This window comes from Suncus etruscus, chromosome 13 (genome assembly GCF_024139225.1).
Source record: "Suncus etruscus isolate mSunEtr1 chromosome 13, mSunEtr1.pri.cur, whole genome shotgun sequence".
NCBI lineage: Eukaryota > Metazoa > Chordata > Mammalia > Eulipotyphla > Soricidae > Suncus > Suncus etruscus.
The window spans coordinates 52,100,350-52,126,512 of NC_064860.1; the positions used below are offsets into that span (position 1 = coordinate 52,100,350).

Genomic DNA, 26,163 nt, shown 5'->3' on the forward strand with positions numbered 1-26,163 from the left:
GCAGAGCGGGAAAATGCAAAATTTATAAATCCAACCCCCCAACCTCAATGCTTTAAGTCAAAGCAGTTCTATCCTTCACCTACGTTATTCTGACCCCAATAGCCACGACACCTCTTACAACAAAGCAGCTTGACAGTCGTGTTGGAATTTTTTTTGGGCTCTCAAGACATTCATTTGTTCATTTAACAACTACCTACTTATTCAATAGCGCAGATCTATCTTTTGTGATCTGCAGAACCCAAGGACGCATTTCAAGGGGGCAAAAGCCAAAACCAAAAATACCCTAAAAACACCTGAGCAGATTGAGCGCGGATGCTACCCCACTTCAGCCAACGCCAAGAGTCCACCCGTGCAAAATCAAGTTAAATCCTTGAAGCAGTCCTGGGCGTTGCTGGCTGAGCTGGCCTTGAAAAGCAAGAGCGCGAAACCGAAGCCAGTTGCTCCCCATTTTTCTGGGCACGAATATTCTTTTGAAGGAAGCAAGAGGTTCACTTAAGAGGAAGAGTTCAGCCCAAAGAGACGGGGATTTCTTTGCAGTTTTTTTTGGGTCACACCCAGTGATTTCTTTGCAGTGGGTCACACCAAGCTGTGCTCAGGCGTTGCTCCGGGGACCATATGGGATGCCGGGATTCGAACCACCGTCCTTCTGCAGGCAAGGCATCGCCTTACCTCCGTGCTATCTCTCCGCCACCCGCCAATGCCCCCAGTATCCCTGAGACTCAGTGATCACTCCTCTGCTCTGGGAAACCTTCCCCTTTAGCAAGGTGCGGAGGCGCCTCCTGGTGGCGGGCGCCGAACGGCAGGTGCCCTGGGACGCTGCGCGCGCGGTCGCGGGATCCGGGGCGGGAGCCCGGAAAAGGCGGAGCCGCGGCCAGTTCCGCCGTGCGCAGGACATGGCTGCAGGCTTGCTGAGTCCGCGCCTCTGCCCGGCGCCCGGCCGGGCTGCCTGGAGTGAGTGTGCGCGACCGGGAACGGGGAGCCCGGCCTAGGGCGGCTCCATTGCTCAGAGGGGTCGGAGGTGGGGCCTGGGGGGACCGATCTGGGGACGGCCCCAGGGAGGCTGGAGCCTTGAGTTTCGGGGCCCAAGTGCCTGCTGTTTCTTTTCCTCCTTGGGGGCATGCTGCTGCTTGTCATTGCCAGTCGCCTATTTCGGCATGTTTGGGGGCCACACCTGGGTGTGCTCAGGGGTCCCTCCTGAGCTCTCCTACAGGGGAACCTCCTGGCTTTGCATCAGGGATTACTCCTGGCCCTGCATCAGCGGTCCCTCTTAGCTCTGCCTCAGGGGTTACTCCAGGCTCTGCATTTGGGGGTCATTTCTGGCTCTGCATTTGGGGGTCATTTCTGGCTCTGTTTTTGGGGTCCCTCCTGGCTCAACATTTGGGTGTCACTCCTGGCTTTGCATCAGGGGTTACTCCTGGCTCTGCATTTGGGGGTCCCTCCCGACTGCTTCAGGGGTCCTTCCTAGTTCTGCATAAGGGGTTACTCCTGGCCCTGCATTTGGGGATCACTCCTGGCACTTTATCAGGGGTTACCTTTGGCTCTTCATCAGGGGCCATCCCTGGCTTTTCGTCAAGGGTTACTTCTGTCTCTGCTTTAGGGGTCACTCCTGGTTCAACATTCCAAGGTCGCTTCTGACGGGGGGTGGGGGGGTGGGGTGTCGTGTGGGATGCGGGTATGGAACCCGGGTCTGCCTCTCTCTCGGTAATGCAAACCGAATGACTTGCTGTACTGTCTTATTTTAGGGGCTTAGAGAAATGCAGTCACAGTTTCTTGCCCTCCCCCGTTGACGATGATCTTTATCTTGTGTCCGAAATATACCCCTCACCCCTTGTCAAAGCAACAACTTTGCTCACATATACCGAAAATGGTCGTCTTCTTTTTGGGGGTGGGTGTCGGGTCACACTCCTGGCAGGCTTAGGAGAACACATGGGATGGGATGCCGATTATTGAACCCAGGCCTGCTCTGTGCAAGGCAAACACCCTCCGTTGTGCTGTTGCTTAGGCCCCAGAACTCTCTGTTTTTATCTCTCCTTCCTGCTGATCTTTTGCCCCAATGATAAATCCCTTGATTAAAACTTCAAGTGGAAGGAATCGGATCTAGAAATCACCAGATTGAAACATCCCCGGTAATAAATAGAGTTCTGCCAGGCCAAGAGTAAAGTAACAGCACGGGATTCCTTCTACTTTTGCTTGAATTTTGCTTTTTGGATCACACCCGACAGTGCTCAGACCCTACTCAGGGCTCTGCCCTTAGGAATCAAAAGAGGTGCTCAGGCAACCGTATGGGGTGCTGGGGATCCAACTCAGTTGGACTGTTGTGCAAGGAAATCTTCATGCTGTATCACCATCCTGGCCCCTTGCTTGAATCTTTTTTGGGGGGGGGGGAATCTAGCTACACTGAGGTGATATTCCTGGCTCTGTGCCCAGGAATCATTCATGGAAGGCTTAGGGAGTCATATGGGATGCCCTGGATCAGCAGTGTGCAAGGAAAATGTCCTTCCTGCTGTGCTATTACTCCAGCCTCATCACTTGAATTTTTGAATCATGGAAAACGTGAGTTGCCCTCTGAGCACTTGGTGGAGCTGGACTTTTAGAAAAATTAAAAAAATACACATTCTTTGTGGCCGATGATTCGGGGGAAGTGTGGCACGTTTGCATATAAATGTTATTTCTTTTTTTTAGTCTCTGTGTTTTTTATAACTTCTATCCAGGATTTATAGCAACTTCACCGGCTTCTCGGCTGTCTCCCAACGAATTGGTAGAAGTGCAGAATGCCGTCTTTCACAAAGAGAAACAGAGGCAGCTGTCATTAATCCCCCGGACTGAAAAGATTGAAGTGAAGCACGTTGGGAAAACAGACCCTGGCACCATATTTGTGATGAACAAGAACATTTCAACTCCTTATAGTTGTGCAATGCGTAAGTCGTGAGTGAGAATACCAGCCTTCCCGCCCCCCTCCAACACTTTTATTTTTTCCCCCAGTGTAAATTGTGCAGATGAATTGGTTCTGAGGGACAGAATGCTTGGATTACTCTCAATTTCCCAGTTCCTTGTAGCCTGGCATGTTCTTTTTACTGTCTGTTCATTGCCACTTTGATTCTTGAGGGTGCTGGAAGGTTGGTTCTATGATCACAGCCTATTTTGGACTGTGCTTTACTTTATGTATTCATTTTTTTTTCAGGCCACACCCAGCTGTGGTCAGGGCTTTGCTCAGGGGATCATATGGGCTGCCAGGGATGGAACCTCTGTGGATCTTGTGCCAGCAAGCACCTTCCAGCTGTCCTGTCTGCCCTATGGGATGTGTCTTAGTGGGCTGGATTACTGGCCTTATTTAGTGTATTCTGATTATTTTCTGCAGGACAGGAAGCTCTGTTCCTAAAGTACTTGCCCCCTTTACACGCACCCCGATGAAAAGGGGCTACTCAGCCTGGCTTTCATGAAAGGATCTTTGGGTAAGGGAACTTTTCTGGCCTCAAGTGACCTGCATTTTGGGCTACCTTTCCCTTTGTGTGGCCCAACATGGTATTTTTTTTATTGTGTAGCTGCTTCCTGTTGTCGCTTGACACAGTCGCTTGACTGTGTTTTGTGTTGGTGTGTGGTTTAAAATGTTCAGTGGGATAAATGTGTCTGGGATAATGCACTGCCAGGAGTAATTCCTAGAGGAATTCTAGAGTAATTTAGAGAAAATAGAGAATTCCTCTAGGAATTACTGCAGAGGCAGAAGTAACCCCTTAGTATCGCTGGGTGTGACCCTAAACGAAACTAAAACCAAAAAGCCCAAATTCAAAAGACCTCTGAGGAGAGTCTTTTGACTCACATGTAGCAGGGATGTTTTTGAGCTACTCTCCTGGTTCTGAGACTTGCTTATTAGGAATTAAACTCTGATTGAATACCTACTGTATTTCAGGCCAGGTGCTTGGTTCTAGGTATCCGGATGAGTGAACAAAAATAAACATGATTCCTGCCTTCCCAGATATTATTGACAGGTTAAATGCTGCAGTTTGACCAATGCCATGAATAATTAGTTGTATATTCAGTAAACTTCTAATCAGGACCAGAATTGCATTCTGGGCTCATCAGGCTAAAACAGATGACTGATTTCCATGTGGGTTCATACTAGTAATTAAAAATGACAGTACTAAACTCAGATGGAGTCCACGTTGGGAAGTAAGATGCGGTTGGGAGAGAAACCCCCACACCCACGGAGAGCAGATTTCTTGTGGGCAAATGGGTATATATTTTCCTTTTTATTCTAAGTTAGGTGTGCAGATATCCAAGTACAGTTTTGATGTTGCTCTCTGAATAGTTAAGTGTAGCACTTGGAAAATGGTTTTTGGTATTTAATAATTGAAAAGTTACAATGGATCAGTACACAGCTATAAGGAAAAATGAAGTCATGAAATTTTTGCTCATACATGGATAGGCATGGGCAGAACCAGGATGAGTGAAATGAGTCAAAGGGAGAGGAACAGACAGAATGATTGCATTTACTTGAGATACATATATGTGAGTCAAAAGACTCTCTTTAAAGGTCTTTTGAATTTGGGCTTTTTGGTTTTAGTTTGGTTTAGGGTCACACCCAGCGATGCTAAGGGGTTACTTCTGCCTCTGCAGTAATTCCTAGAGGAATTCTCTATTTTCTCTAAATTACTCTAGAATTCCTCTAGGAATTACTCCTGGCATTGCATTTATGCATATATAAACAACCATTACATAGTATAGAGGAAGCCTCATACTCTAATTCCAGGGTTTGGGAAATGTGGGTCTGGAAGCAGTGTCGACACAGGAAAAAAATCCACACAGGTTAGAGAGGTTCAGGAACAGGTTCAGGAACTTCCACCACAAGTTATCTACCAGGAGGCAAAAGGGCACTGGCAGGCAGACAGATCAGCTGTAGAACCAAAATCACAGGAAGTTTCTCTGATTTGAGGTCTTTATTGGGAAGAATAGGACCACCTCTATGGATGGAGAACAGGTAGGGGTAGGGAACCAATCCAGAGACTCACCCTGCACAGCACATCAAAGAAGAAATATCCTGATTAGGGTGAAAACTGATAACTCCAACAATGTCTCCTCATTGATTTCATAAAATAAAATGTAGAAATATGGGGGCCGGAGTGATAGCACAATGGTAGGGTTGCCTACCTGGGACAGATCAGTCATTCTGTATGGTCCCCCGAGCCTGCCAGGAGTCATTTCTGAGTTCAGAGCCAGGAGTAATCCCTGAGTGCCACTAAGTTTGTGCCCCTCCACCAAAAAAAAAAAAAAAAAGAGCAGAAATATGAGATAAAATGAATAAATTGTTTTTTAAAGTTCTCTGTAAAAGGCAGGAACTGCTATTTAGAGGCTAAAGGGTGTTAGTATGTTGCATAGGTGCAGTAAAAGTCGGGGAAATAAAAAGAAAAATCCTTTAGCCTAAGAGCAGGGTGTTCTTACCTATAAAGTATCTGATCATAAGACTAACTTTAGGCTTCAAGTAGTCTAAATTTGTCTAACCCCAAGGTCTTTCTTCTAGATCCCAGGAAAAGTCTTCATTATTGCGGTTGTCATAGTCAGGATTCTATAATTAGAGATCTTGGGGTTTTGCACGGTTTTTATGTTGATGTCAGTGTGTCATGAAGTGTGTTTTGAGTCCTGTTTCATTTCACCATAAGCTGGCCTGGCATGGAAACCTGTCGTCAGTGCAAGTTGTTGCTATTTCCAAGTTGTCATTAGGTTGGCATAGGAGCCCACCCTGGTGCAAGTCAGGCCAGGGCAGCACAAAAGACTACCCTGGTTGTATGTTGATTCCTGGTACAGTGCAGAAACCTGTGATGGTTCCAATGATGAGATCCAAGGTTCAGGGGTAAACAGCTGATGTCTGAGCAACTGAAGCTTAAGTCATTATGACAAAATTTCAGGGTAGAAGGCCCCCTGCAACAACTTAGTATAAGAATCATACCCAACTCAGTAGCAGTGATGAGTGGGAAGTACAGTTAAGACAGAGAAGAGACTACTGTAATAATGATAGTTGGAAGTGGTCACTGGGCAAGAACTGAAAGGAGATAAAGTAATAATGCTTAATACTCCTTGAGTAACAATATTGCAAACATGAGGAGAGTGGGAGGGAGGGAAGGAGACGGAGAGGGGGGAGAGAGGGAGGGAGAGATGGATGAGATGAGGGGTGGAAAACAGGAAATTGGTATCAGGAAATGAACATGGTGAGATGGATGGGTGTAGGAACATTGTATGATCAAAATTCAACTATCAGTTATCAATAACTTTTTAACTATTTTTCATGGTGTTTAATAAAAATAATAAAATAAAAATATACCAAAAAAGTAAAAAATAAGATTGATGAGTTAATTTTAAAGCAGACTTAATTAGTTTTGCAAATTGCTTGGGTGATTTAGTAAGAACTGCTACATTAAAGGTATTTTTTTCTTGGCTACAGGTGAAATATGTGGTTTTCACTTTTTTTCTTTAATGCCTAAAAGACAACTTGTGTGATCTTTGATTTCTTAGTGCAATACTTAAGTCTTGTTACCTGGTTTTGTTAGACCCATCTGTTTTCTCTTCCTAGATTTAAGTGAATGGTACTGTAAGAAATCCATATTGGCGCTTGTGGATGGCCAACCTTGGGACATGTATAAGCCTTTGACCAAGTCCTGTGAAATTCAGTTTCTTACTTTCAAAGATCAGGATCCACGAGAAGTGAATAAGGTATGTCTCTTTCTACATCCTTTTAGTTTTTTTTCTTTCATTAAATATTTACTATAGAACATGATCTTACCAAGATGTCCAAGGCGAAATGTATTGTTCCTCATTTAATATCAGGAGTCCTCATAGTTTGAAAAATGCCAGTGAGTTCATTTCTTTGTATGTTGATGTGGCATGAGAAAACCCTTGTGCTTAATTAATTTTCATTACTATTCACAGGTGTTTTTTGTTCCAGTTGCTAGTGCTTGAAATCAGTCTGGGTATTTTTCTCAGATTGTTTTTGTAACATTTGAGATCTCACTCCTCCCCTTTGCTCCTTTTATAAGTTCTAAAGTCTTCCATGAGAGTTTCATTGAGTGACAGGAACTTGCCTGTCTAGGGCTGAGAGAATTCAAGAGTTAAGGAGCTGCCTTGCCTGCGGGAGACCTCAGTTTGATCCCTAGCACTCCATACTGTCCTGACCATTGCCAGATCTAGCCCAAGATGCTCCTAGTCCCTGATCCTCCTTGTCTGACTTTCCAAACCCTATAAATGTGACTTTCCAGACCCTGTAAATCACATCTTTTTTGAGAATCACCTTCTTCCTTTTCTCTCTTTTTTGGCTCTGAATGAAAGAGTGGACTCACTAGTGGTGAATGCTTGGTTAACCTCCTAGCTATTCTTCCTTCAATACTAAGTGTTTTCTTTCTAGCTCTATTAACATCTTCTTTCGGAATTTAAATAAAATGCTCTCTGCTCTATAGAACCCCTCAGATTCTCAGAATGAATCTTTTTCTCTGGCACCTCACTACACATGGTTTGTGTCTCTAGTTGTGATCTTTTACTTTTGCTCTGTAGTATAGTTGAATGTGTTGTGTGTAGAGGATTCTTGTTTCTGAAGAGAGGGACCACATCTCTTATTTCACCTGCTTCCTGATTTATAGACCATCTGTGTGTAAAAAATTTATACTGATATGTAAGTCAAGAAAGAAAAAGTTTAAAAAATAATGGCTGTGCTAATAGTAAGAGCTTATATTGAATATATATAAGATATATATCTAATATATATTAGATCAATGGTGCTCAAACCCCTGGGCCACATATTGTATTTATTCCCATTTTGTTTCTTCACTTCTAAATAAGATATATGCAGTGTGCATAGAAATTTGTTCATAATTTTTGTTTTTACTATAATCTGGCCCTCCAACAGTCTGAAGGACAGTGAATTGGCCCCCTGTTCAAAAATTTGAGGACCCCTGTTTAGATTTTGGACATTGTCTTTGGTCAGTTGTAGGTATCAATTCAGTCTTTAAAAAGTACAAAAAGAGGGGGCTGGGTGGTGGCGCTAGAGGTAAGGTGTCTGCCTTGCCAATGCTAGCCTATGATGGACCATGGTTCGATCCCCCGGCGTCCCATATGGTCCCCCAAGCCAGGAGTGACTTCTGAGTGCATAGCCAGGAGTAACCCCTGAGCATCACCGGTGTGACCCAAAAACCAAAAAAAAAAAAAAAAAAAGTACAAAAAGAGGAGATAATCCCCACTCTTCAGATAAATAAACTGCAGGAAATGGAAGTTTTGCACCCTGACCAAGGTTCCTCGTTTAGAAAATGGTTGAAGCATGATTTGAACTTAGACATTTCAGCTGTGGCATTTGACAGACCATGAAAACATTTAAGTAGGTTTGATGGAGAGATGGAGATGTGCAATTTGCTGGTGTCCTCCAAGGTCGGCATTTTCTCCTCCCACTGTGTGTCCATGGCTGTGTCGAATACTTTTTGGCATCGTTTCTGTCACATAGTCAACTGAATCCACTCTGGCATCCTTGGAGAGCAGCGCAGCCATTCACATGCCCAGGTAGAATGGAGCTGGCAGGGGCAGAAGGGATGGTGTGGGACATATGCTTCTCCTCTTGATGACTGAGGCCATTGCTTAGATACCTATGTCAGGCATATTTAGTCAAAGTGTGCTAGAAAGGTGACAGTTTGGGAGGAGGGCTGTCACTTTTCTCTGTATCATTTGAGCTGTTATAAATGACTTGTAACTATAAACAACTCGAGTGACTTGTGATGCTCTATGAGGTGTAGAGCAACGAGTCAGGACTAATTCTTGAACTTTAGTTCCCCTCTATACTTTTGTTGTTTGTTTTGTTTTTGGACCACACCTAGCAGTGCTCAGGGGGACCTTTGCGACCATATGCTCCTGATTCTGCTCTCAGAAATTACTCTTGTCAGGCTTGGGGGGCTATTTGGGGTGCTGGGGAAAGAGCCTGGGTCTACTGCATGCAAGGCAAAAGCCCTAACTGCTGTGCTATGGCTTTTTGGGCCACACTCGGAGGTGCTCTTTTTTTTTTTTTTTTGTTTTTGGGCCACACCCGGCGATGCTCAGGGGTTACTCCTGGCTGTCTGCTCAGAAATAGCTCCTGGCAGGCACGGGGGACCATATGGGACACCGGGATTCTAACCAACCACCTTTGGCCCTGGATCGGCTGCTTGCAAGGCAAACACCGCTGTGCTATCTCTCTGGGCCCTCGGAGGTACTCTTGACTCTGAGCTCCGAGGTCATTCCTGGAGGTGCTAGGAGGCCCATATTGGATTGAACCCGAATTGGCCACGTACAAGGCAAAGTCCCTCTCCCCTCTATACTTAATATATGGTACAAATAGGTATATATTACTATTTGACTATAATATAAGTTTGTTAAGTTAAATTTATTCCGGGATAACAATAAGGTCACTCACTACCCAATGCTGAGACAGTTTAGGGGCTGGATGCCACCTTGTATGCCACCAACACTGGTTCAATCTCTGGCACCTCATCTGTGCGCCTGAGTTGTGCCAGGAGTGATCCCTGACAGTAGAAACAAGAAGTCCTGAGTACTGCCGTGTGTGGCACCCAAACCCAAATCCAAACCATACCAAAAAATTATTCTCTTAGTTGATTATTGTTCTAGTATTTTATTATACCTCATGCAGGAACATTGCTAATAACAAGGAGTTGGTGCTTGATTATTTTGTGTTTTTGCTTGACCTGGTGGTAATTACTACTGTTAGCCGAGGATGGATATATAAGAGCTCCCTAGTTACAAGTCAACTCGAATTTTAACCTTGGACAAGTTTTAATGAATCCCAGTGTGCGTTCTACCTGTATTCATTTGATTTTTCTAGGCATATTGGCGTTCTTGTGCTATGATGCTGGGCTGTGTGATCGAAAGGGCATTCAAGGAAGAATATGTGATCACTTTGGTTCGAGCTCCAGAAGTTCCTGGTAATTTACTCTTTTAAGTAACTACATGAGTGTTGTTGCCTTTGAGTAGTTTAGTTTTCTATATCTAATACTGTACAAACTTCATTTCTAGTTTAATCTAGATTTTCATCCTACACATATATTTACTTCTTATGGACAACAAAATCTGTCCTGTTTAACTATTGGAGGTCACTAATTAACAGTAGACTCAGAAAAGATTGTTAGGCAAGAATGTAAATTTCATGGCATGACATTCTTTTTTTTTGGGTGGGGGGGGCCACACCTGGCAGTGCTCAGGGGTTACTCCTGGCTGTCTGCTCAGAAATAGCTCCTGGCAGGCACGAGGGACCATATGGGACACCGGGAGCCATGGCATTCTTTTAATGTTTAGTTATTACTCTTCTGTAATGTCTTCATTACTTATTATAGTTATTAGTTACTTATTAGTACTTATTTATTAATTTATCTCCAAGTAATGTATCTGAGATAAGGAAGTGGGAGTATAAATAAACTTCTTGAGTAAAGCTTTGCTTAGGAGGGATTATTTCAGCAGAAATGACACTAATTCTGGAGAGGTGAGGAGACTCCCATTTTGGAAAGAAGAGAGTTCTCTCTTGGTGATTTAGTAAAAGACATGCACTTATCCATACACACATAGACACATCTGTATTTAAAGGTAGAAGTGTTTATACCAATAAATTAAAAAAATCCAAAAAGTGATTCTAAGAAAAATGAAATGGAAGAAATTGAGAAGATATTTAAAAAGAAATTCTTCGGGCCGGGCGGTGGCGCTGGAGGTAAGGTGCCTGCCTTGCCTACGCTAGCCTAGGACGGACCTCGGTTCGATCCCCCGGCGTCCCATATGGTCCCCCAAGAAGCCAGGAGCAACTTCTGAGCGCATAGCCAGGAGTAACCCCTGAGCGTCACAGGGTGTGGCCCAAAAACCAAAAAAAAAAAAAAAAGAAAAAAAAAAAAAGAAATTCTTCATGTCACTTATTTGCTTATCATATATCTTGTTCTTCTGAATTTTGTTTTTTATGTCAAACAATTGTTTGGGGTCCTCTTAGTGATAACATACCTGAAGAAAACATGAATATTTTGAAAAAATAGTGGAAATTTGGGACTAACAAAAAGAGAGTTAAATTTTGGACCTTGGACAAGTTAGTAGATTTCTGGCAGACAATTGGGATAATAGTAACACGTTTACAGTTTGTTTAGTAGGAAAGATGGCTAATCCCTCATTTATGATCTATATATTCAGTTGTCGCAGTTAGTGACTTGCTTTCCTAACAACTCTGACTTTGTCTTTTATTTGGTTTCGTTTCTAGTCATTGCTGGTGCCTTCTGCTATGATGTAGTATTGGATAAGAGACTTGATGAATGGACGCCAACAAAAGTAAGTGCTCTCTTTGGAGAGCTCATTTCAAAGTCTTCGGCTTTTTTGTTTGGATGATTACTATATGTTAGTATTCTTCAATAGTACAGTTTGTTGAGATAACATATATATTCCGCCCCTCATGTAGGTTCCTTTTTCAGTGTATTTAAGATCAAGCATATGAATGAGAGTATTCACAATAGGCTGGTCCATTTTAGGAAAGCTTTGTGTCCTGTTTGGCCTTTTTCGTAAAAGTGCTTTTTCCTTTTTTATTTTTTTTTCTGATCTTGAAAAGTGTTTTGTTTTTTCTTTATGAGATGCCCAGAATGTTATTACAGGGTTCGAGAAGCCAAGCTCTTGATGTGGTGGTAGAATGCCTGGAATCCTAATTTGTTGATTCCCCAGAGCTTGGTTTGAAAAACCACTGCCCTGACCATTCTGGCCTGTTTTATACTGTGAGATCCCTGGATTTCACAGGGTCACATGGAGAGTGAGAGTGAGTCTAAGAGTCAGCCATCAGCATGGCTCACCCAAATAACAAAGGCTGTATAGTTGTGCCTCAGGAGTGCTGTGTGATCTGGAGGTTGTTAATAATAGGGTCTGGCTGTCAGGTTTCATGTGCCACTGGGGTAAAGAGAATTCCAGAAGTCCTGACCAAAGACTTTACAAATGGCTGAGTTTTAACTAAGTCAAACTATGTGTCCCACAAATTGACAGTGAGAAAAGCAGAGGCCAGTGTCACAGGCCATTCATACAGGAGCTGAAGAGAGAGCACAGCTTGCATGTAGATAACCTGGGTTTGATTTCCCAGCACTCCTTATGGTCTCCAATGGAGAGATCCCTGAACATTTCTGAAAATTAAAAATAGTAACAACAACAAAAGCCCCCAAAACAAAACAACCCAGACCATTGTGTCAATTCCAGTAGGTACTTTTGTTTTCACATTGTAATATTTCTGAAAACAAGTATGTCTTAACCACAGAGGGCATCTTATGATTTTTTTTTTCCTGAGTGTTACATCTCAGGCTAAGTGAAATTATTCTTTTCTGAAAAGCAAGAGTTTTGGAATCAGGTAGATATAATTCTGTCCATATTACTTAGAACTTGAAATTTAGTGTCAAGAGAGAAAAAGGGGAAATTGGAAGGTAGAGAAAAAGAGGATTATGGGTAGAAACAAATGCATAGATAGAGATTTGGGGAAGAGGGCCAGGGAAGGGACCAGAACCCCTGTTTGATGATTTCTGGACTTGTCTTTCCAAATTCAAGAGCAGTTTTTTTTTATCGGAAGAGTTCAGTAAAAATGAATACATTAACATTCTTCTATTACTATTTATGAAATTTGAAATAAAACTTAATTTTAATCGCAAATTGACTACTGATCTATGTTTTGATAATTCCATTGGCCTTTGTCCTGTACCAAACAATATGAAGTCATTTATTTGTTCCTTCTAAGGGGGTAGGTTGGGGTGGTGGGAAACCGGGGACACTGGAGGGAAGACATACTGGTGTTGGTGTTGGAACATTTAATGCCTGAAACAACTGTATGATAAAATAAATCTATTTAGTTTGTAAATTTATAAAACTATTATAAATTAAATGTGATTGGTAAATCACAGTTTATAATAAAAAATAATAATACTAGTAATAACAGAAACCTTTATGACTCTTGTATTTGAAAGAGCAAGAGAAGTATGTGCTGATTAATGATAGGCTCCATGGCTTAGAGACCATTGAAATGTAGCTATATTAAATTATGAATGTAAGCTTGTTACATTTAATAATCTGAATTAAATAAGTATTTAAGAATGGTCAGAGGCTTTTCATGGGGGCTGGAGAGATAACACAGTCATTAAGGTGCTTGTCTTGTATGTGGCAGACCTGAGTTGGATCCCCAGTACCCTATTAGGCCTCCCCGGGCCCCACTAAGAGGACTCCTTGGACAAAGAGGCAGTAGACCTTGAGCAATGCTGGGTGTGGGGGCCCCCTACCAAAAAAAAGTCGTTTCATGCAAGACATTATAATAGAAAATTCATGAAAATCATCTGATAAAAATAATTTGTATAATATTTTTTTCTTTTTTTCTTTTGGGGGAGAGTGTGCATGCAGTCCCCCACTACCATAAATTACCTGGCAGAGGCGATTCCATGATCAAGAAGGTGGTTTCCCCAGGGTGAGGCTCGCCCATTGCACTCCGGGCATGCTGACCCATGCGATTTCCCCAAAGTGGGAAACTTGACTGCGTAATATTACTTTTTTATCTTTAATGTATTAGAAATTTATATATTTTTCCTTTTATTTAAACATTATGATTACAAAGTTGTTCATGATTGAGTTTCAGTTTTACACCATAAACCACCCTTCATCCATGAACATTTCCCACCATTATTGTCCCCAGTTACCCTCTGTATAGAATATATTTTTTCTTTTTTTTGGGGGGGTCACACCCAGCAACACTCAGGGGTTACTCCTGGCTCTATGATGAGAAATCGCTCCTGGCAGGCTCAGGGGACCATATGGGATGCTGGGATTCGAACCACCGACCTTCTGCATGCAAGGCAAATGCCTTACCTCCATACTATTTCTCCAGCCCCTGTATAAAATATATTTTCATGAAAAAAAATCTCAAAGATACTGATGTGTATGATTATTATATTGTGAAAAATTGAACTTACATAGAAGTTTATAACTAACATTTTGGACTTAGGCTATGATGACATGACAATTCCCAGTGAAACTTCCTTTATCACCTAAACCAGGGCTCCATATGCTTTTTCTTCTCAATAGCCCCCTTTGCCTGCATATGCAGCAAATGAGCATTGACCTTCACTCATTACAAGGCTGATTTTAAATTGATATTTGGTTGTTTCTCATTCATAAACCTTATACTGAAGCTGGACTTTTGTGAAACCCCCCCTCCCATGTTCTTATGTAATTCCCATATATGGGACTGCCGCCCATAGTTGAAGAAACTAAGATGTCAGAAATAACTTTTTTGGGGGGTGGTCATTCTTGGTTTGCTCAGGGCTTACTCCTGGCTCTGCACTCAGGGATCACTCCTGGGAGAGTTTGGGGGAACATATGGGATGTTGGGGATCGAATCTTGGTTCACTGCTTTCACTATACCATCAATCTGGCCCCAGAAAAATATTTTTGAGTAAATCCTTATGGAAGGTTAATGTTTTCTCTTTTAAGGGGAACCTACGTTCCTTCACAAATGATGCTCGTACATTGATTTATAAAGATCTTCCATTTGAAACTCTGGATGTTGATGCGAAAGTAGCATTAGAAATATTTCAGCACAACAAGTAAGTGGGCTTCCCTGAAAATAGATTAAACTTACTAAGTTTTGTGGAGTGAAGGAAATAAAGCTTTTGAGAATTTTTATATGTGATTATATAGTATTTTTCTTTTAGCTCTACGATCATTATTTCAGCCTATTTATGTGTTTAACTCATCATATATTTCAAAGAAATACCTTACCTATACCCAAATCTTTTTATTTTGTAAAAGCCATTTTTTTTATATTAGTTACCAAAAATTACTCCGTGGTAATTTTTTTACTTTATTCCCACGATCAATCTTTCTTCTTTTTAAAATAACAACATATATTTCCTTTTCCTCCTATTGTAATACTAAAGAAGCAGTAATTTTGTACAGTTTGAAGTCTTCCTTTTTTATCTTTCTACTTTCAAGGATAGGGGGAGAGAAAATGCCAGCAGTTTTGAGGAGCTATTGAAGTAAAAAACCATTTTTTTGGGTCATTATTTCAAATCCCACCTAATTTCTTAGTTTATTTTCTTTTCTCACTCAGAATAACTTAAGAGCATAAATTTAATATTAATGAAATTGAATTCAAGAACTAACTAGAAAGGAATGTATGCCTTGTAAGTAATAAATAATTATGAAGAGATAATAGAGGTAATAGATTCTGATGTCAAATCATGCTTCTGAAAATTGTCAAGGGTTGTAGATGAAACTTTCTTTAGGTATCTGGAAATGAAGGCATAGTTGTCATGGGTTAATTTTCAAAAGTCTCCTTTGCTCTGTACTTTAGCTTGACATTTTTAAAAGTGATATAATATCAGAAGATTCTTCCTTACATCATTAAATTGACCTAGTGATGAATCTGTACTAGTGACGAATCTGTACTATATTTAGCTATGTTTGGAAAAGAATGGCATAAAAATAGATACCCAGGTGCATTCTGAAATCTTCCAAGTGCATAAAGAAAACATTGTGAATGTTTTGGCCTCTAAACCTGTTTATTTTTTCTTGAACCATTTTTTTTTTTTAATTTTCACCCATGTCCCTGGGCCCCCAGCAGGAATCTTGTGCTGTGAGTGAAGTGGGGTGCAGATAGCATTAGGGAACTAGCTCACCAGCATTCCACAGGAAAGTGCCTTGAGTTAGGGGGCAGGTCCAGTCACATCTGACCCCCATATTCTAAGGTACTGTGGGCTAGAGAGATAGAACAGTGGGTAATGGGCTTTCTTGTACTTGCTCAACTTGAATTTGATTCCCAGCACTCCAAATGGTTTCCTGAGCTGTTGCAAGAGTAATCCCTCAGGGACCGGAGTGGTGGCACAGCGGTAGGGCATTTGTCTTGCATGCGGCTGACCTAGGATGGACCGTGGTTTGATCCCCCGGCATCCCATATGGTCCCCAAGCCAGGAGCGATTTCTGAGCACATAGCCAGGAGTAACCCTTGAGCGTCACTGGGTGTGGTCCAGAAACCAAAAAAAAAAAAAAAAAAGCAACAACCAAAAGTAAGCCCTGAGCACACAGGCCGTATCCTGAGTCCAGTTAGGTGTGGCCCCAAAACCACCACCACCAACAACAATACTGTGAGCCCTTTGTATAATTGAGTCATCTAATTTTAGTTATAGAAGTATAAGGAAAATGTAACTTTAATTTGAACAGCATATCTTAAAATATTTCAACCTGAGGTCAAAATCGATGTTATTGTCATAGTGATCTCTTCTTTGTCCTAACTTAAGGCTTTTATTTTTTAATATTTAAAATTTTGTCGTTTTTGGATTTGGGGCTCACACCAGGCTGTGCATTCAGGGCTCAGTCCTAATGGAGCTTGGGGATCCTAATGGGGTTCTTGGGTCAGCTGTGTGCAAGGCAAGTGCCTTAATGGCTGCAGTTGTTCTCCAGCTCCAATGGTTTGAATATTAGGTATTGATTTGAACATGGGCTGTGCTGCTCTATTCGTGCTGTTACCCATGAAGGAAAAATTGGTACATCTGAGGAGTATTGAGGCAGTGGAATTGTTCATGACTCACTAATATTTGGATGCTGTAGAAGGTGTTATGGGTAAATTCATAATCAAGGAAACCTCTCAAGCCTTTCACTGGGCGAAAGTGAGTATTTGACCATGTTTAGAGGACATTCAGGAATTAGTGTCATGGGAAAAGCTTGGTGGAATAAAATGGGGTAATTTTCTCTTCAGTGAGAGAATTTTGGAGATTGAGGTGCTGTGGAACCACACCCAAGGGGATGGCCACCAAGGTGTTGGATACATAGGTTTGAGCTCACAATAGAGACATGAATTCAAAGCAGAGATGTGGAGGTTGTGGACGTGTAATTGATAATGAGATCTGCATCAGTCTGGGAGCCAGTAGGGAAAGGATGATGGTTTGTGTCAAGAGAGAGTCTAGAATGGCAGAGAAAGATGAAGTAATTGATGGTAAGCAGGAAACGTGGAGAGAGCTGCAGGAAAAGTGTTGGTAAGAAGTAGGCTAGAATGAACTACTGTGAGGTTCAACTGGGATGTGCCTTGACAAGAGCCCTATGGTGGTTTCATTAGATCGGAGGAGGTGAGCTCTGAGGGGAAGGTTCCAGGTGTAGTACTCTCTTGAAAACTCAATCTGTAGAGAGAAATGAACATCTTTAAGTTTTTTATTCTTTCCATAGTTAAAAACATTTTTTTTTTTTTAGGTATAAAATGGATTTCATAGAAAAGAAGGCATCTGAGAATCCTGAACGAATAATCAAGCTGCACAGGTAAATAAAAGTTTAACAATCGCATGTTCTGTTATTTTCTGGGAACCTCAGTTTTCTAGGTGCCTAATGCAGTGTCTGAGAGATAAACTTGTCTTTGGCTTCGTTCTTCTTGCTCCCTTATTTTCTCTTGCTTTGCTCATCGTTTTTGAACTACTGGTAATTGCAAGCTTTGAAGTTACCGTCAGGAGCTGTTTGGTTTCTGTTCCTCATTTTGTTTATTTTCTATTTCTCCACTTCAAGAGTCAGAAACTGTTATTTAAAAATACAGTTTTATTAGGCTGCAGCTATAGTATAACGGTAGGGTGTTTGCCTTCCATGTAGCCGATCCAGGATGGACGGTGGTTTGAATCCTGTCATCTCATATGGTCCCCGAGCCTGCCAGGAGCTATTTATGAGCACAGAGCCAGGAGTAACCCGAGTGCCACAAGATGTGACCCAACAATTAAAAGGAAAAAAAAAATACAGTTTTAAGAGTTTGAAAGTGGACAAAATATTCATCGTTATGAGTTTGTACATGACAATTCATGGATGCTCTGGAGAAACTGTCCTCATCTCAATTGCACTGAGCTCTTGGAAGCTTTTGGACTATCAGTTTAGACACTGGATTTACTTAATTGCATGATGTGCTCCATGGGCATCAGTAATTTTAAAGTTATAGCCAGTCAAATTAAGGACAAAGTTCACTTGACTTTGACTTTCTAAATTTTAGTCTCTTGGGGTAATGGTGACATTAAGATCTATAAGAGATAACTGATCCCCAAACCCCTTTGAAGGTTGTTTTGGAAGATAGCAGCAAAGAATGAATAGATTTTTTATTAAACTATGGTGAACTATTTGATTTTGAGGATTTATTTGTTTATTTATATAATAAAATCAGGTTCGGTGACTTCATTGATGTCAGCGTGGGCCCTCTTATCCCAAGAACAAGTGTTTGTTTCCAGTATGAAGTATCAGCGGTTCACAATCTTCCGGCCACTGAGCCAAATCTTGTACGAAGATTCCAGGGTCTCTCCTTACCTGTTCACTTAAGAGTAAGTAAAGAAGCCATTGGTTGTGTGTGTGTGTGTGTGTGTGTGTGTGTGTGTGTGTGTGTGTGTGTGTGTGTGTGTGACTATCTTTTTTTGTTGTGATTGGTTGTGTGTGTGTGTGTGTGTGTGTGTGACTGTTTATCTTTTTTTGTTGTGAACCACCTACTACACTTGCTGTTCAGTAGTGACTTCTTAGTGCTGAGGATTTGTTGAACCCCAGTTGGTAGTATACAAAGCCAGCACCATAACACATTTTTTTCAGCTCAAATTTAAAGGACATATAATTTAAATATATATATATATTTATGTATATATTCCTTTAAATATATATATGTGCATATATATTTATTTTTTTATTTATTTTTTTTTTATTTTTATTTTTTTGTGGTTTTTGGGTCACACCCGGCAGTGCTCAGGGGTTATTCTCATATATATATTTAAAGGAATATAATTTCTTTTCACTAAGTTGAATGATACTGACATTCTGTAACGAATTTGGGTTTGTGATTATAGACAACTGTAGTTTCCCCTCTAAGCATATCTAGAAGGGCTCTCAGTACTCAATTCCTAATTTTTTTAAAATTTTGTTTGTTTTTATTTTTGGGCCACATCCAGTGATGCTCAGGGGTTGCTCCTGGCTATGCGCTCAGAAATCATCCGTGACTTGGGGGATGCTAGGTTACTGAACCGAGATATGTCCTGGGTCAGCTGCATGCAAGGCGAATACCCTACCACTGTGCTATCACTCCAGCCAATTGTCACTAACTCCCCTTTTCCCTCACTCTTCACCTTTAACTGTCTTGATAAAATTTATGTGCTTTACAGTTTTAATTTAAACATTCTGATAGTCTCCTATAGAGGACTATTAAGGATTAACAGAATTGATTTTTTTTATGTTTTACTGTTGTCTTTGTACTTGTTCTTAAAAGCAATTGGCAAAATTTTCTTTCTTTTTTTTTTTGGTTTTTGGGCCACACCCAGTAACGCTCAGGGGTTACTCCTGGCTATGCGCTCAGAAGTTGCTCCTGGCTTGGGGGACCATATGGGACACCGGGGGATCGAACCGCGGTCCGTCCAAGGCTAGCGCAGGCAAGGCAGGCACCTTACCTTTAGCGCCACCGCCCGGCCCGGCAAAATTTTCTTAAAGCTGCCATTTTAATGTGAAAATTTCATAGTTGGATTTTTATTTATTTTTTGGTCTATTTGATTTGTTTTGGGGCCATACTCAGCTGTACTCAGGACTTACTCCTGGCTCAGTTCAGGATCACTCTTGGCACTGCAAGCGGGTCATAGGAGGTGCTGGGAATAGAATCTAGGTCAATTGCATGCAGCCAAGCACCTGAGCCTCTCTCTGTATTGTATCTTTGATCTCTCCATATGTGGTTCTTACTGAATCTTTTTTTGTGATTGCTTGTAATTTGAAGAATGACCTCTAGTGTGCTGAAATTGACTACTTAAGGAAAGAACTACAAATTGTAAGAAAGTGGGATACACTTTCTTTCTTTGGAGGCTGTTCTGTCTCCAATCGTGACAATTAAGATGGACAAGACAGGGGCCGGAGTGATAGCACAGTGGTAGGGTTCCTTGCACGTAGCTGACCCAGGATGAATCTGGATTCAATCCCCAGCGTCCCATATGGTCCCCCAGCCCAAGAGCGATTTCTGAGTGCATAGTCAGGAGTAACCCCTGAGCATCACGGGGGGTGGTCCAAAAACCAAAAACCCAAAAAAGAAAAAAAGAAAAAAATAAAAGATGGACAAGAAAGTTTGGTACTTGCCTTTTTTTATTCTTATTTCCAGGTAAGCCACTATTTCAGAGTCCATTTCCTTACTATATTTATTTCTGTAACCTATCGCTCCCCCCCACCAGAAACAAAAAAACTCTTACCAAAACAAAACAGGGTTGCCTAACTTTTGGGGTATTTGTTTTGCTTAAAAGCTGTAAAAAGATTTAGGGACTGGAGTGGTAGTACAGGGAGGAGGGCACTAGCCTTGCATGCAGTTGACCTCGGTTCAATCCCTAATATCCCATATGTTTCCTTGAGGACCCATAGGAGTGATTCCTAAGCACTGAGCCAAGAGTAACACCTGAGCACTGCACTTCCCAAAACAACCAAACAAAAAACAGTAGTATGAAGATTCAGCCCTTGTTTAACTCTGTCTCATATTTGAATTCATCATATATATTTCTTTTTCCTTTAAGGCACATTTTACAATATGGAATAAACTATTGAAAAGATCTCAGAAAATGGTAAGTGCTTTTTTGGTTAGTGTTTTTGACAACTAATGAGTACTCTTTTATGAAGAATTCTTATTAAAATTAAGCAATAGGTAGGAAAAAAGAAGAGAGAGAAAGAAAAATAATTATCTGTCTCAACAACTGAAGCGGTATGGTGGTGGTTGATTCTAGTGGTGTTTGGGCAAGACGAAACTTGTAATTTAGTGATTCTCTTTAGTTTCGATTTGTTATTATGAAAATGGTAAGTAGGATTTGAGGATAGATAAGAATATGATTATAGATTAATAGTGGTTCTTAATGCTTATAATGGTATAATTTAGGTCTTAGGTTTTTTTTTTTTTTAATAAAAATGTGTCTGTGGTTTATTTTTAAAAATAGTATGTTAAGGGGCCGGCGAGGTGGCGCTAGAGGTAAGGTGTCTGCCTTGCAAGTGCTAGCCAAGGAAGGACCATGGTTCGATCCCCTGGCGTCCCATACGGTCCCCCAAGCCAGGGGCAATTTCTGAGCGCTTAGCCAGGAGTAACCCCTGAGCATCAAACGGGTGTGGCCCAAAAAGCCAAAAAAAAAAAAAAAAAAAGAAAAAAGAAAAATAGTATGTTAAGTTAAGCGCATATAGACTTTATTTAAATTTTTTTTTGATTGATTTTGGGCCATACGGGCAATGTTCAGGAATCATTCTTTTTTTTTGGTTTTTGGGTCACATCTGGCAGTACTCAGGAGTCACTCCTGGCTCTACACTTAGGAATCACTTCTGGCAGGCATAGAGGCCCATATGGGATGCCGGGATTCTAACCACCATCCTTCTGGATGCAAGGCAAACGCTTTACCTCCATGCTATCTCCATGCCGGCCCCAGGAATCATTCTTGATGGGCTCAAGGGACTTTGTGAAGTACCAAGAATCAAACATGGTCCACGTCTAAGGCAAGCACCCTAACCCTGTTATATGTATGGCTCCAGCCCCAAGATTGAGTTTTTTATTCTGCTGAACGAGCCACCTTCTGGGTCACCCTCAGCACTTACGTACCCACTTTGGGCTGGTGACACTCCTGGGTGCTTTTGACCAATGGCAGTTTAATATATGCACACCAAGGAAGTCATGGCCCAAAGTTTCTCCCACGGAGACCCTAGAATGGGTTGGGGGTGTTTATTACTTATAAGGAGATAGGGTGAAAGTCTAAATAATTGATTTGGAAATTATTCCAAGAAAAGCGATTCTAGGAGGAACCCTGAGCTCAGGTCTTGAATGAAACATTTAGACTCTAGATGGGGCCCACAACTCAAAGTAACCTTTTTCCTTTTTTCTTCTTTGTGGTGCTGGGGATAGAACCCAAGGTCTCCTATGTAAGGCATGCACTCTGCCACTTCAGCCATCTTTCCTTTGTGGTTAGTGGAGGGTTGGGCCACACTCTGCAGTGCTCAGGGGCCTTTCCTGGCTCCTGCTTTAACTGGAGGTGGTAGGGGACTGTATGTAGTGTTTGCGATTAAACAGGGTTGGCAGTATTGCAGTCAGGCACTGTAACCCGGATATCAGCTTTCCATCTCCTCATCACCAAATCCCATTGCTATTTTTTTTATCACAGTTTAATGAAAATTTAAAGATTTTATGGGTAAATTTTAAAACTTGCTTTTATTGTTAACTTTAAATATTCAAAAGCCCTGATTATGGCCAATTTGAATTTGAATACTTTGAATTTGAATACTTACTTTTTTTTGTTGTGGTGGTTTTTGGGTCACACCCGGCAGTGCTCAGGGGAAACTCCTGGCTCCATGCTCAGAAATTGCTCCTGGCAGGCACGGAGGACCATACGGGAAGCTGGATTCGAACTGATGACCTTCTGCATGAAAGGCAAATGCCTTACCTCCATGCTATCTCTCCGGCCCTGAATACTTACTTTTTAAAATTTTTATTCTATGTCATATTTTAGGAATTGGAATAATTATTTCTGTTTTGGCCATAACCGTCTATTCATTCTTTTATAGGGTGTTCATCTTTTAGTTACAGTATTTGATAGCTGCCTTCTATTCTCTGGCCTTAGACTTCTTCATGTAAACCTAACTTATTACCCCAGTCAAGCTTGAAAGCCTGCATTATCTTTTTTCCCTTTTCAAGTTTGCATTATTCTTTCATTAGATTTTTTTATTAGAACACTGAGTTTGCACCCTAATAACTTGATACTTTACTTTTGAAATTTTGTTTATTTTATTTTGGGGCCAAACCTGGCCATGTTCAGGCTTTACTCCTGACTCTGCATTGAGGATTCATTCTTTGTGGGGGACCATATAGGATGCCAGGGATTGAACCCGGGTTGGTCGTATCCAAAGCAAGCACCCTTCCCCCTGCACTACCTCTCTGATCCTAATGTGATATCTTATAGTTTATCAAGTAGTTGCCCTTCTTATGATAAGAACTGTTAAAAACTTCCTACCAGCAGCTTACCACACCATATAATACTGTTAACTCAGCCTTGCTTTGTTATACTTCTTCATAACAATTCTCTTCAGATTGTTTCTTGTAATCCTGCTTCTCTTTCCTCATTTTCCACCTTTGTGTAAACTTAGTCATCATTAATTTATATACAGATAGAATCATTGCTTAGGTATTATGCCAATATATTTTTTTGCATAAAGTGCACTTTATTTTCTCATGAGAAGAAAAATATATTTGAATGGATGGGTAGAATAATGATTATTTTAGATAAAGAACTGGTGAAGAAATTATTACAGCAGATCCTCAAATGTCATTTAATTAATTTACTATAACACTGATAATAAAAAAATATGTGGCGCTAGAGATAGTGCTCAGTTGGAGGCTTGCAGGAGGCTGGCGTGGATTCAATCCCCAGCACTGCGGTGGTTCCAGAGTGCTGCCAGGAGTGATGTTGAGCAGAGCCAGGAGTAGGCACTGAGCACTGCTGGGTATGCCCAAAACCTCCCCAAAACCCAAACCATCCCGAAGTACTGCGATAAACAATGTTATTTGAAGACTGACTTTTCACTTGTGCTGTTTCACTTAAAGTCTTAATTTCCCAAGGTACTAGTACCAACTTTCAGTGAAGACTTACTGTACATAAGAAATTGTGTGGAGAATGTCCAGAAATAATATAAATACTTTACAGGAAGAAAAAATGCAAATAGTAGAGACTTGTAACTTGGGACCTCTCATAGAGACTAGTTAGAAGCTGTTCTTTGAACCATGAATTTTAGTCCTGTTTCCTTCCACTGATCATTTTGCTTGTCCATAGAGAGTGAATTAAACTGGTAAATGATTGGACTGATAGAGATTTCCAGTTCTCTGATTAGAGATTGAATTTCTGTGCTAGGAACTATAGGTAGGAAAAGGAACCAAACCTACTTGCTGCTCTTGAGGAAGTTCTGTTAATGAAACTCATGGGCATTCAGTGACGAATGTATGTGTGGGGCTGTGACATAATGACATGGAGGCCTTCTTAAGTTGAGGAATTGATAAAGGATGGTTCCTGGGAATTGGTGACTCTTAGAGGATGAATAACAGCAATCCAGATTGACACGTTGCTAGACGAGAACTTGGAGGAAGCTTGCAGCGTGGAGGAAGAGTGAGCACAGACTGTGGAATGTAAATTTTCATATTTATGCACATGTAGAGTGGGTGGTGATGATTCCAGAGAAACATGTTGGGTTAGAAGGGGCTTGATACCAATGCTTCATTTTCTTCTTGAAAGTGATGGGGTGGCTGTGAATCTGAGTATGGAAGAGACCCACCCATTGGTGAATGTTTCTTAAAGTTCATTTTGAGGATGGCCTGGGAGAAAGTGCCCACTTTAGCTAGCGGTCTTATGGGGGTGATGGAAAAGGATGAATTGTCAGGTTTAGGCATGAGAGGGGATGGCGATGAGAGAGACATGGATGGAGTTAATAGGACTTTTCTTGACTTGTGCATGTAAGAGAACTGAACTTTTCTAAGTCAGTTTTGGAGTGTTTGGTAGACCCTTTTACTAAAAGATAATGCAGGAGGTGGGACAAATTTGGGGGTTCTGGGGAGTAGATTTAGTCATTTAAGTTTAGTATATTTGTGTGACACAAACTAGAAATATGAACACAATCTTTAATTGTTGGAGGATCTTTTGGTTGGTAGTTCACTGACTGCATTTGTGGTTGTGGCACTCTGGTCTTCACACAAGTTTCCTTCTGATCTATTTCTCAGTATCCATACCTATTATTAAGGACTGTGTGCCTGTTAAAATGTTGTCTTAAATTTAGTGTGCTGTGTTCAAAGCAATTCTCTCTTCTAGCAAAATAGATTGGTTTAAAATACTTTTTTTTGAGGATTTCTGGCCTTTTTCTTATCCATAGGGTTTCATAGATTTTTATTTTTATTTGGGGGGGGGGTAGTTTTTGGGCCATTCCCAGTGTTGCTTTGGGGTAACTCCATGCTCTGTACTCTGGAATCATCCCTGGCAGTGCTAGGACCATATGAGGTAAAGGGGATTGAATTTGGGTTGACTGCATGCAAGACGACTGTACTATTGCTCTGGTCCGTTTAATTCTGACTTTTTTTTTTTTTTCTTTTTTACGAGGAGGGCATATTCAGCAATGCTCAGCTGTTACTCCTGGCTCTGCCACCAGTAATTACTCCTGTTAGTGCTGATGCTGGGAATGAATCTGATCAACCTTGTGCAGGGCAAAGGCTCTACTCTCTGTATTATCTCTCCAGTTCCCTGTTGGGTTTCATTTATAGATGAAAAATAAAATGATGAATGTTAGAAATCTTATCATATGCTCATGTATTATATTTTTAATAAAATTGCTATATTGTACATAGTAATATAAAAATCAGGAAATTGGCTTTGTTTCTCTTTCTACATTTTTTTGTTTGTTTGTTTTTGGGACACACCCGATGACGCTCAGGGGTTATTCCTGGCTATGTGCTCAGAAATAACTCCTGGCTTGGGGGACTATACGGAATGCTGGAGGATTAAACCATGGTCCATCCTAGGCCAGCTGCATGCAAGGCAAACACCCTACCGTTGCGCCACTGCTCCAGCCCCTCTCTTTTTACTTTTACTTTTATTTTTTATTTTTGGGGGCCACATCCAGTGGCGCTCAGGTGTTACTTCTGGCTCTGCACTCAGCAATGACTTCTGGCATATTCAGGGGACCATATGGGAAGCTGGTGATTGATTTCCAGTCAGCAGCATGCAGGGCAAGCACCTATCAGTTATACTTTGGACATCTACACCTGGCAGTACTCAGTGATTAGACGTGGCTTTCTGCTTTGGGATCACTCCTGGAATTCAATGGGGCCATATGCAAGGAATCAAACTGAAGTTAGCCATCTGAGGCAAGTGCTTTAATTTCTCAACTATCTTTCTGGCGCTAAAAATTGCAAATGAAGGAGAAAAGCAAGGGATCATGAGAGAAGAATTGTGGAATGATTTTAAGTATTAAGAATTAAGTGTTTATTAGAAAGATAATCTATCTTTTACAGGTATAAACATAAAGCTATTTATGTTTTTCAGGTAACCGAAGAGCAAACTGAAACTCCAGAGGAAAATTCATCTACCAAGTGACTTCCTAAAAGTCAAATATGTATAGTAAATTAAAAAGTTTTTTTTT

General features: G+C 41.1%; 1 protein-coding gene and 1 pseudogene across 1 annotated transcript; both read left to right on the forward strand.

Moving 5' to 3' along the window:
* Positions 1 to 880: 880 nt before the first annotated feature.
* On the forward strand, positions 881 to 26,163 carry MRPL39 (mitochondrial ribosomal protein L39). The gene is made up of 10 exons (XM_049785795.1): positions 881 to 951; positions 2,712 to 2,918; positions 6,563 to 6,702; positions 9,842 to 9,941; positions 11,249 to 11,316; positions 14,488 to 14,600; positions 17,239 to 17,304; positions 18,182 to 18,335; positions 20,535 to 20,582; positions 26,067 to 26,163. Exons 1-10 carry the CDS (start codon positions 894 to 896, stop codon positions 26,115 to 26,117), a joined length of 1,005 nt encoding a protein of 334 aa, XP_049641752.1. The 5' UTR covers positions 881 to 893; the 3' UTR covers positions 26,118 to 26,163.
* On the forward strand, positions 13,415 to 13,545 carry LOC126026475 (uncharacterized; annotated as a pseudogene).

Coding starts and splice junctions, on each gene's coding strand:
- MRPL39 (XM_049785795.1), top strand. CDS start 894: ATGGCTGCAGGCTTGCTGAGTCCGCGCCTCTGCCCGGCGCCCGGCCGG. Junction 11,317..14,487: donor ATGAATGGACGCCAACAAAA/GTAAGTGCTCTC, acceptor TTCTCTTTTAAG/GGGAACCTACGTTCCTTCAC. Junction 18,336..20,534: donor CCTTACCTGTTCACTTAAGA/GTAAGTAAAGAA, acceptor TTTTCCTTTAAG/GCACATTTTACAATATGGAA.